The following is a 12,456-nucleotide window of genomic DNA, read 5'->3' as shown; positions in this document are numbered from 1 at the left end:
CCTTCATCGCCCATGGACATCAGCTTTGTGCCTATTTTGTAACTATGAGTAATCGATTTGCCAATACCGACCAAGACCGGATTAGGTTAGACTCCGGCGCTTCCAAAAAGGCTACACGCCTTTTGACTACCTCATGGAACAATTTCCGATTAAGCCCCAACGAACAAGCAGAGTCGCCCCGATCTGTGCCCAAGTCAGAATTCTGGCTAGGTATGGGGGCTTCCGCAGTCAATACTACAGTCAAACTCACAGCAATTCCCAAGGACTCCTGGTCGAAATTTTCGTCGTGGCGATAGCCGATGATTCCAGTGCATTTGTGCTCTGGCCTAGACAAGCCACTGGATGACTTTTGCCAAGTCTTATTTTAAGAAGGATACGTCAACGCACTTAGGACACACTATCTGGGAGGTTAACTGTTAAATCAATATATTTCTCCAACTATAATGCCGGTGGTTTATTTTGGCCCTTTAGATTATACTCTAATAACAAATTGTAATCTGCAAAAAGACTTCAACTTAGAACCCATCGCTAAAGCATTTCCTGTAATAGTGCATCATCCATTTAACAATTAAATTGCAACCATTATAAAAACCGTAACGTTCTGAGCAATTTACTTAATTGCATTTTTTAATCAAGACAAACTTATTATAGTGCGGTGCTATGTTAGTCCTTGAAGCCGGTTTTAGAGATCAAGTTCGCACAGCTTTATTGCGGTTTCTTATCCCGCATACCTGCGGCTCGTGTTTGCAACATAACGATAAGGACTTACGTAATGTGCATTCAAATTACCGTGACCTTTATTATTTAATGCATAAGTCATATTATGTGTGTAGCAGTTATTATAACTGCGCAGTACGCGGTAGATTATTTTGATCCGATAAAAATTCAGTTTCGATTGGGATCAACCTGTCTGAATGGATATCATTTTTGCGCTTATTGTTTAACTGTTCGTTTATTAAGCCGAATCGCTGTGGTCCATGAGCGACAGTAATTACTTACTACTCGATGTGCCTACAAAAGGCAATAAAAAAAATTATTATTTAATCCCGCTTTGTTTTAATCACGATAGTATATATGTGAACAAACTTGAAACATCTATGAATCGCAAATATGTTATATGATCATATTTCCAGTTAGACCAGACCTCAAGGTTATTAGGGTTGCCCAAAGATACAGAATAAACATAAACACTGAACTCGGTCTAAGTCGAAATTATCCAAAATCAAATTGTTCAACTGTTGTTTGTTCAACAGACTCCAACGACAATGTCGTCGCCACATCGCTGGTTCGTCGTCCAGTCGCACTTCAACGTCTCCTCAGCGACGGAACGCAGCCGCAACAGCATCAGCCACGGCAACCTGCTTGAAACCATTCAACGAGATCCCTGGACCTATGGCTTTGCCCATGTTGAGACACTCGGCTCATATCCTACCGAAAATCGGTAAGATTATGGCATCGATAATAAACACGTCAGTAATTTCAAAATACACATTCTGAACTGAGATCCGATTTTTGAAGTAACACAAAAACAAATTGAATTTGGAAAAGTAGTTTTATTTCAAAGAAACAGTATTTTCAAATAAACAACTATTCAAATACCATCATTTTAAAATTTGATTTTGTATTTTGTAAAAAGATCAATCGAGTCAACCTTTTCGAGATGGATAGTTTATATTACGAATTTGAAAAGAGCACGCTATTTATAACACTCTAAATAACATAAAAGTAAAATATACGAATTGAGAATTCGAACAATTAAAATCCAGTTAAGAAAAACTTTGGTACATTCCATGATCGTGAATATAATTCAAACTCCACGATTCGATTCGAATCTAAGAATTAACGAACTACAAAAATCCGAACATTTAAAATATCCGATTGAGGCCAATTTATTCTATAGAACTAGATACAACTAGACACAACAGTATTTCTTATTTAAATGATCATTACATTAAAAGGCTCGTCTAATTTAGCTCCGACCGTAATTGAATACCGAACGGCTCAATGTAGTACATACTACAACTAGCGCTTGTATTCGCAGTAATAAAAAAAACATTCGTGGAAAATGGCATAATGATTTCAGAATTATTTGTTTGGCAGAAACAAAATTCATCTAGCTTAAAGAATGAAGGTTTAATGAATGGAAAGTATAGATTTGCGCGTTCGCCGCTAAAAAGGACCACTTTATCAGTGCGCCAGAATTCAAAGCAGTATCTCTGCAACCTTCCAAGGATATTGAGGTTGTCTGTGTAGATATTTAGAGTGACCACTGCCGGAGTCATCTAAAGAGTACAGCTACGCTGGCTTACAAAGTCTTAGGAAATAAAGCCGTACTTCACGCCTTAACAAAGACGCTTATGCCAAATTCCTACTATCTTTGGCCCGGTTCCACCGAGTACCAACTCCTTCTATTCGAATCCATACATAAGAGAGGTGTGAGAAACTTCGATAACCCCAATGTCATGTATTGCTTGGAGCCTCCGAGTCTACGGAAGAACTTCGGTTCTTTGTTTTTTTGGACCGTATTTTCTTTGGGGAAGTACTCTAAAGAATTGCTAGAGATAATGTAGTCGTTTATTTTTTACATTGTTTCGCGACCGGAACAGTTTATATTTTCTGTCTGGTCCCATCTACCCGTGCGATTCAAAAGCTATTTATGTCACATAACCTTTTGGGTCTGGAAGTATCTCCCCTCCGCGATGCTTCATATGCCTTCATAGGTATATGAAACATCGCAGAGTTATACAGTATTTAAGCGAGAACACATAACATACAATTTAAGCCCAATATTAATCTGTAGAAACTAAAATTAAATAGTTCATTGAATTGCAAGTTTCATTTTTCTACAGGTAATTTCCACCATACTGTAGGTTTGGATGTACTGGAAAACCTTCGTAAGAAATATGGAGATCTGGTACGACTGTCGAAAGCCACGAGAACTCGTCCGGTACTATACGTATTTCACCCGGAGATGATGAGAGAGGTGAGTTGTTGCTGCTTCTTCCCTTACTTTTGCACAATCACCAATAGCTTTTGTAGTTTTTTTTTTCATTTTAACGCAACCAATTAATTTTTTTCGATTTTTGACTGTGTTTAGTATTTTACACAGAACTACAAATGCAGTTTTTTTTTAAAGAACAATCTGGTAATTGTCATGCGACACAGCAATTAAAGTCTTTCAGTTTTGACGAATCATATAGTCATAGAAGAAACATTACGCTATTATTGGCATATCATTAGCATGGTATCTAGGAGCATCGTTACCATAGTTTGTGTCTTTTGGTTTCTGATAATTAGTCACATCATCAGATTTGAATGGTTTGTAGCAAATTCATTTCCAAACCTACTTTATAACATTTTTATTCATGCAATTTTAATAAAATCAGATTTACTGAAAAGAGTCAACTTTGTCAAGAGTTGTTTAATGAAGTCGTGGTCCAATCCATCCGTTATAAAGCAAATAACTGTCCGGATTGGAAGGATTTTTGTTAATTGAATTAGGACTCCGTCCGTGGGCGATGACACTCTCGAAGTGGGGTCTCATAACTCTGGTAACCTCATAACCTCAAATGGGCATTGATCTCACCTACAAATACAAAGTAATAAGATAATTTAATACCTAAAAAAGTATGTTTTTGTGTTTCTTCGTTTTTTTGTATACATAAATGAGTTCACACTTCGCTTCATGCGTTTTTTCTGAGGAGAAGTTTTTGTCAAAGCACCAATTCCACACGATCCATTAACATCTAAATGTCTGTGGCTCGACATAGGGACATAGGAATCCTTGCAACCGTTACACGTCGAACTCGTCAAGGAGTTTGACGTGAAGTTTAGCCGATAAATTTACCCCGCTTAGTTTTTCGATGGATCTTCTCAGCGGGTCGCGATTCCGATCCGGTAGTAGATGTATTCGCGAAGTAATTGCCTTCGAGATGTCAGGCCTTCTCCGGCTTGCAAATCGCACACCACCCTGAAATTGAAAAAGCCTTCGGGTCACCAGCAATAGTTCCATTATAAAAAAATAAAGAAAAAGTACCTACCATCAACATAGGACAGATAGCACACGATTTTTTTTATCAAATAAATATTTGTTAGCAATGTCCATTGTCACAGTAGTAGCATTGTCATAGCGTAGAGCGACCGTATTTCACTAGTAAATATATTAAATTAAGAAGAACGTGTAGTTTTCAGTATTTTTCACTACATCGTTATATAGAACGAGTGAACTGACGCGGGAACTTTGCGTATAATAACACTTAATTTGATGCATGATGATGATTAATTCATAAACAGTTTTTATGTACTACGATTAACATATTAATCAAGTCAGGTGCTTATACATGTATGAGATTATCCTACACATAAGATGTAATTTGATTCACGTGGCATCTACAATTAGCTTCAATTGTGTTGTCCACAACAGAAAAGTCCTAAGTCAAATAATAATAATAATAATAAATTTTTATTTCAAAATTAAATTCCATATTCATATTCCATAGTGTTAGTAATACGAAAAAAAAAGTACATTTTATTTATTTTACATTGACTATGGCTGGTCTTGAGCCAACAGACTTCATTCCAGTGCCTCAGTATAGGGCAGCAATAGCGACTCCCTATCGCGGCCAGGAGGCTGTTCGGGCTGTCCCGGAGCCGGCGCCATGCGGAGGCCAGATCAATAGATATCTTTGAGTTGGTACTCTATAAATTTTGAACCAGATATTCAGTAGGTCATGCTTCTAAGTACTATTCAAAATGTTCCAATCTTGTATTCGCACCAGACCACCTGGCCATAAGTGCAAAGTCCCAAATGGAAAACGTGTTCCCGTAATTTTCTTTTTTTTTTTAATTAATCTTTCATTTCGTCAAATGAACGTTACTCTTTACTATACATACATACTAATATACTATAGTAGAATTTTTAATGCTTAATGGGTAGTCGACCTTATGTTTTTAATGTCCGTTTTAATCAATTAAAATCCCATGTTAATACTTCTTAGACAGTCTCGTTATTGTCTGGCGTCCGTGTTATTAAAATAAATGACACTTTGATTAAATGACGGCGGCGATAGAATTAAATCACTTACATCTCGATTTAGACTTTCGAATAAATAAAAAGATAATGAATAATTTTAGAAAGTACAATCAGAAAAAAAAGAGTCATAACATTTCGCACTGTTTCGAGGTCGATTTGATTTAGCGAACGGTGCGATCCGCTTTCAAAACTGCTTATGCACAAAACCAACAGAACATGAAATGCAGGGATGTGATCAAAACGTTCAATTGAACTAACTATACTACGAGTATACTAGGGACCTTAGAACTTATATCTCAAGGTGGGTGGCGCATTTGCGTTGTAGATGTCTGTGGGCTCCAACAATCACTTGACACCAGGGAGCTGTGAGCTCGTCCACCCATCTAAGCAATAAAAAAATCAAAAAAATCAGTCGGCTTAACTTAATGCATCATACTGCGTTTTAAATATGACTTCCACGATTGTGAACCTCAAAAATCATACCCGTTAAATGAATGGTGGTAAAACGTAATATGAGATGCGCACCTACTCCGAAAAAATGGCGCGACACGATAACCCTCTAATTGTGGCCACCACTAACTAGATATCCGACGCAGGCAACGGGACAAAGCAAAGCCGCCGCCGCCCAAAACTTATCTTGTACGATCCCCCGGATCCACTCTCGGTGCTTTTAGGTTCTTCAAACACCGGTCACCGTCCTCGTCCAACTCATCGACTCCGACGAAGAGTTCGACGTGCGATCTAGCCCATAGACACAACCCACTGAGCTTCTCGCCGGATCTTCTCAGTGGGTCACGATTCCAATCCGATAGTAGATTCAGCGAAGCACTGCTCTTGGTAAGGCTAGTGTTAGCAATTCTCTCGGCATGAGCCCGTGAGATCACCTACCGGTCCGCGTGAAGTTGGAATAGCCCCTTAGGCAATGATTAGGTAGGGAAAATAAGATGCCCACGAGTAAAAATTACAGCCCTATCATTCTTCCAATTACTGCCGCAAAATTATTGCTTTTTTTCTTTGCTTGGGGTTGCGTGGGTGCGCTCACGGGTCTCAGCCTAAAATAAATTGCTAGCACTAACACTAGTAAGAGAATTACTTCGCTGAATCTAACACCAGATCGCGACCCACTGTGATGATCTGGGACGAAACTCAGTGGGTTTGTAGGATAGGCTGCGCGTCGATATCGACTAGTTCTATGAGAACGGTGACCGGTGCTTGAAGAGCAGGAAAGTACCGACCTAGTACCGCGTTTTGGTAATGAGATTTTGACGTCATTTCTCAAAATAAATGGTGGTAGTCACATCAGACTAGTTCTAGGAGAACGGTGACCGGAGCTTGAAGAGCAGAAAAGTACCGACCTAGTAGATACTGCGTTTTGGTAATGACATTTTGACGTCATTTCTCAAAATCACATCATTAAATTTACGAGCTCAACTAACAAGTAGGTTCCCTATAAAACATAATAAATATTTGTTCAGCAACAATAAAATTTAACAGAAACTTGCAACGCACCCATCTAGCATTCGTATGTCATTTCCGGTACGCGTCTAAACGAATGAATTGAAGGTATGAATACTAATAAAATTACTACAAAATAGACTTCGTAGTTTCCCGGAAATTAGAACGGTGATTAGCCGACTAGCCAACAAAAGAGTAAAACAATATTAAAAATGCAATTATATAATTAAATAACTTCAATTTTGCATAGCATTTACTTCAAAGGTGCCTCAACAAAGAAAATTAAATTTAAATTAAAAATTCGCACCATCTCGCCAAGTTATCATTGTTTAAAGGATAAGGCCCCGGTGTGCTCATATTGACCAATTCGACTATCGTTGTTCAAATCTCACAAGCAGGTACAAATTTTTCTAATGAAATACGTCCTTAGCACACTTTCACGAATAAGATTGTGTACTAAAATTCAAACCCCTAATAATATTAATTTGCATAATTATTGAATATTTCTGGAGTAGTAAGTAATGCGTGCCGGTTTGAAGAGTAGGATCGCAGTTATACACTATAATTGAGACTTACACCATATAATTCTCATAGTGTTTGATATGAATGAGCTACGGTAACCGCTTAACATCAGGTGGTTCGTTATCTATATCAGTGTAAACATTGAAAGTAACAAGAGTAATTCGGTTTGCAATTTTGGATACCGCACAAGAGGTGACCCTAAGAAGCGTGCGATAAACAAGTATGGTGAAAGTTGTTAGCAGACTCCTACAAGACTAGTCTTGAGACTATTTCTAAATTACATCTGTTTAACACATATTTTTTAGCATGACTTGCATCTACGAGTACTAGTGGCCCCGCAGTAGTCGAAATTCGACTATAATTAATTGAAATTATAAGTTAGAACATTATTATGGTTCTATTGTCAAAGGCTATTTATTATACTTCTATAATCACAGATTTCGCCAAGAGTATACTATAGATAAATAATATTAAAGATAAACAATATTAACCTATTCTCAATTTGACCACAGACTTTAAGCAATAACAAAAGCTTGACAATAAACAAAGAGTATATGTGTGTGTGTCAAACACATGGTAGTGTGTGTAATGATTTTTTTATTGATTTAATGTACTTAATATTAATGCATCACCTTAAAAAAATATTAGCATTCTACACTCCTTCTCTATATTCTCTATCAGTGTGGGAAATTTCATAATCCTCCGTCCGCGCAATTGTGGTAAAAAGGGGTACAAAGTTTTTGCTTCATATATTAATATATAGATATACAATATGTTCCAAATACGTTCTACAAAACTTTCAATATAATTTTCTAAAACTTCAATAAGTTCGATGAACTTAAAAATAAATTCACACGTGTCAAACGCCGATGTTAATACAATAAGTTTATAACTTTGACTATAAAAATATCCTGGTAAAAAATTGTTTATTTATTTTATTTAGTTTATTAATATTTAGACCTGCTTGCTATGTAGGTATATTTTTTCGTATACACATTTACTGGTGGTAGGACCTCTTGTGAGTCAGTGACGGGTAGGTACCACCACCCCACCTATTTCTGCCGTAAAACAGTAATGCGTTTCGGTTTGAAGGGTGGGGCAGCCGTTGTAACTATACTGAAACCTCAAAACTTATATCTCAAGGTGGGTGGCGCATTTACTTTGTAGATGTCTATGGGCTCCGTTAACCACTTAACACCAGGTCGGCTGTGAGTTCGTCCAACCATCTAAGCAATAGAAAAAACATTTTAAATTTTAAATTAACATTTTCTGAAATTTCAATAGGCACTGAAATATAATTTTACATTAAGCAGAACGTAAATAAATATATTTAATAAGACGTCTATGGGATCCAGGGACCGCTTAGCGCAAGACAAGCCGCGAGTTAGTCTGTCCATCTAGGGCAATAAAAGAATCCCAAATAAACAGTAGTCTACCCCAATCATGTGGTTGCATAATTTCATAGCTTCGGAAATAAAACAAACTTATCTCAATGTATGCAGATTAGCAGTCGAAGCATTGATGACGTAAGCAGAGGTCATTATTATTTACACCGCCTTATCATAAAAGTTTATCGAATTTGTGTGTTTATGTTTTAGCGTAATATTATTGAACATGCTATTTTTTTTATGTTTGTTCATGTGTTACTTAATGACTATAACATTGTCTCATTGAAATTGTATTGAAAGATGCTCTACTTTTTTCACAACAAAAAGACGTGTTATCTTTGATGGACAAGTGGTGGCGGGGCGTGTACTGGTGGTGGAGAGTTTTGTAACGTCTCAGATACCTACACGCCGTCCTGCCGTGAAGCAGTAATGCGTTGCGGCTTAAAGGACGGAGCAGCCATTATACTACAGTACTGTGGGCTTAGCGCGAGTTTTTTAACTTCTCCATCGCGTAAAAGTAAACTCAAATTTGTATGGAGTTGGAATAGCGCCCCTAGCGGCAAACGAGAGGCTGTTCTAACTCCATACAAATTTGAGTTGACTTTTACGCAATCGAGAAGTCAAAAATTTCGCACTAAACCACTGAAGTAGGAAACCTATGGAAATGAAACGTCAACAAAAAAATCGTGCCACTGTGACGTCATCTGGCCACAAAACATGGCGGTTTTAGTGCTGCCCAGAAGATTTTAATGTTAGTAGGTTTTATCGATAAACGTTCTTGGCTTATTTTATTTTAAATATTGTTGAGTATGAATGTATTTGTAGAATTTATACTTTAATAGGAAGTAAGTATATTGTTATGTGCAAAGATGATGTGATTTAGATATTATGTGAAATCTAAGACGAGTTCGTGCTTCAAATTTTCCAAGTAAACGATATGACGATTTTCAAAGTTTGCTACACTGATTTTATAAAGTTGTCGTTTGCCGCAAAACATAAAGATATGGCATAGTACAGTGCCATCAGCCCATTTCTAGCATGCTGAATGTTATCGTATTTTGAGTACGTGTTTTTCTTAGACTATTACAGTCTATTTTAATTGTTTTGCTGACTCTAAAGTCCGTAACACACTACCGCAGCGCACCTCAAGGAAGGTGCACCGCACTACCGCACCGCACGCAAATTTTAAACTTATCAAGGGACCGCCTGATAAAAAAAAACACCTACAGAACATTTATTCGTTAATGAAATTACAAACGTCATTCCTTGTGACTTCCTCTCTAAAACCACTTAATTAATAAATATTTAACGAATTTACAATAGTGTTTTACTCACTGCGGAATAAAACTATTTTATTTAAATAGTTCCGAAGAGATTTTGTCGGTAGCCTTTTTCCCGAAATATCTAAACAGAATGTCTAAATATGTTTTGATGACATATTTTAAAGAGGTATTTATGATTAGTGTCATGATGAATAGATTCCGACCGAAAAATGGTGTCCGATATTTCGGATTCAAATATATTAAGTGTAATCTATGTTTCGGATGAGGGCTCCATAATGAATTTAAATATATATAGATAATAGTTTTGGGGCATCGACTTTCTTGAGATCCTATAAAATATGTTTTAATTATTATTTTTGTATGTTTTAAGCATGATCAAATTAGAAATTTTATATAAGCAATCATATTAAATCGATATCAAAGTCAATAAATAATGTACAACCCAAAACAGACGGCCGAACTGACGTGACAATGACATTTGGCGCGCTAAACATGGCGGATTTTCGGCCTCATTAGACGGAGACGGAGACATTTACGTATATTCATGTCTCATTTTATGTACGCACTGAAATACTGTTATATTGTCTTCCTGCGAGTTAAAGTGCTGAGTAAGAACGAGATAGATATATGTTTATGTGTGTGCCTTCAAAATGGGTGCTATTTATATAAGCAATTGTACGTATAGAACAATATGTCGTGTCCCTACTATATAGGTCTATGCACTAAACACACTGAGACTTAGAACTCACCTGTCATGGTGGGTGACGTTGACATGTTGATATACGGTAGGCAGCGGCTTGGCTCTGCCCCTGGAATTGCTGAAGTCCATGAGCGACGGTAACCACTCACCATTAGGTGGGCCGTATGATCGTCTGCCTACAAGGGCAATAAAAAAAATAAAAAATAAAAATATCTATGAGCCCTATAGCCATAAAGAATCTGTCTAAGCAATAAAAATTAAATCATTAATACCTACGTTTTTTGCATAGACTTCATATATAGGTACAATGTATGAAACTCAAATATTGACATTTATTTATTAACCGATGTACCTACCACTTTCGTCTTGTGACTGGTGGACAATAGCTTAATTAATAAATCCTTTAATGTACAATAACAAGCAATAAACGTTTAGTATTTATCGTTTATCTATATATTAATACGTGAAGCAAAAACTTTGTATCCCTTTTTACGAAAATTGCGCGGACGGAGGAGTATGAAATTTTCCACACTTATAGAGAATATAGAGAAGAAGTGCACAATGCTAATTTTTTTTTTAAATAATGCATAAAATATACATTAAATCAATAAAGAAAACATTACACACACTACATACCATGTCTTTGACGCACACACGCATGCATACTATTTATTGTCAAACTTTTGTTCTTGGCGTCTGTGGTCAAATTGAGAATAGATTAAATATTGTTTGTATTTATTATTATTTTTTTTAAAGTGTAGTCTTGGCGAAATTTGTGATTATAGAAGTATAAAATACAATCATAATAGTGTACAAACTTACAATTCCAATTAATTATAGTTGAATTTCGACTACTGCGGGACTTCTAGTAATTTTAAAACAATAATTGATAATTGCATACATAAATCGCTACTAAATGTCTGGTGTAGTGACCTGAAATGGCTCGAGATAATATTAATTATTCCGATTCTAGTACTAGACATTTGCTATACGTGTGTGTGTATGTAGATGGATAGAATTAAACATATATTTATACAGCCGTGAACTCACGATATGCATTTTAATGTGCTTATTAAAAACGAAAACGTTATCTAACTTGGTCACGTGCGGCTTGTCGTAATTGTTGTATATTTACATATTTTTCTAAACACACCAAAAACAATATGACGTGTTGTTATGATTATAGTTTAATATTTTTAATCACTTGTTATTGTATCTTTTTTTTTATTGCTCACATAAGTGGACGAGCTCACAGCCCACCGGGCGTTAAGCGGCTACTGGAGCCCATAGACATCTACAGCGTAAATGCGCCACCCACCTTGAGATATAAGTTCTAAGGTATCATGTATAGGTATCAAGGGCTGCCTCACCCTTCAAACCGAAACGCATTACTGCTTCACGGCAGAAAAAGGCGGGGTGCTGGTACCTACCCGCGCGAACTCTCAAGAGGTACTCAACAAATGTTAACGATTGATTTCCACGGTGAAGGAATAAAATCGTGTAATAAAAATCAAACCCGCAAAATTATAATTTGCGTAATTACTGGTGGTAGGACCTCTTGGGAGTCCGCGCAGGTAGATACCACCACCCTGCCTATTTCTGCCGTGAAGCACTACTGCATTTCAGTTTGAAGGCTGAGGCAGCCCTTGATACCTATACATGATACCTTAGAACTTCTATCTCAAGGTGAGTGGCGCATTTACGCTGTAGATGTCTATGGGCTCCAGTAACCACTTAACAAAAAATTACAATACATTGTACTGTAAAAACTGAGACCTTAGAACTCATGTCGTAATATGAGTGGCGGCATTTATATTTTTGATGTCTATTGGCTCCGGTAACTACTTAACGCCAGAATGCCTGCGCCTGTCCACGATAAGAAATTAAAAAGATTACACAACACGCTTGTTCTGCGTAGTTTGTTGTCTTTAACAATTTGCTTTCCGCTAAAATGAAAACAAATGTTTTGATCGTTTCGCAATTGACAGGATCAACTAATACGTTATTGCTAATAAGCTTATGATGTTTTGTATTGAAATAAAAATGATTTGTCGTATGTATGGCGGAGCGTCATTT

General features: G+C 36.7%; 1 protein-coding gene across 2 annotated transcripts in view; it reads left to right on the top strand.

The window, feature by feature from the left end:
• LOC149502443 (putative cytochrome P450 49a1) overlaps positions 1-12,456 on the top strand; it is a 30,360-nt gene that overhangs the window by 4,538 nt on the left and 13,366 nt on the right. For both annotated transcript variants that reach the window (XM_089728997.1, XM_089728996.1), the window contains exons 2-3: positions 1,254-1,441; positions 2,850-2,983. In XM_089728997.1, coding sequence (XP_089585123.1) covers positions 1,254-1,441; positions 2,850-2,983 — 322 coding nt within the window. The remainder of the gene's footprint in view (positions 1-1,253; positions 1,442-2,849; positions 2,984-12,456) is intronic.

Source organism: Bombyx mandarina, chromosome 08 (assembly GCF_030267445.1).
Source record: "Bombyx mandarina strain Sakado chromosome 08, ASM3026744v2".
Classification (NCBI taxonomy): domain Eukaryota; kingdom Metazoa; phylum Arthropoda; class Insecta; order Lepidoptera; family Bombycidae; genus Bombyx; species Bombyx mandarina.
Note: the sequence above shows the minus strand (reverse complement) of the source record. Positions and strands in the feature narration are given on the sequence as shown.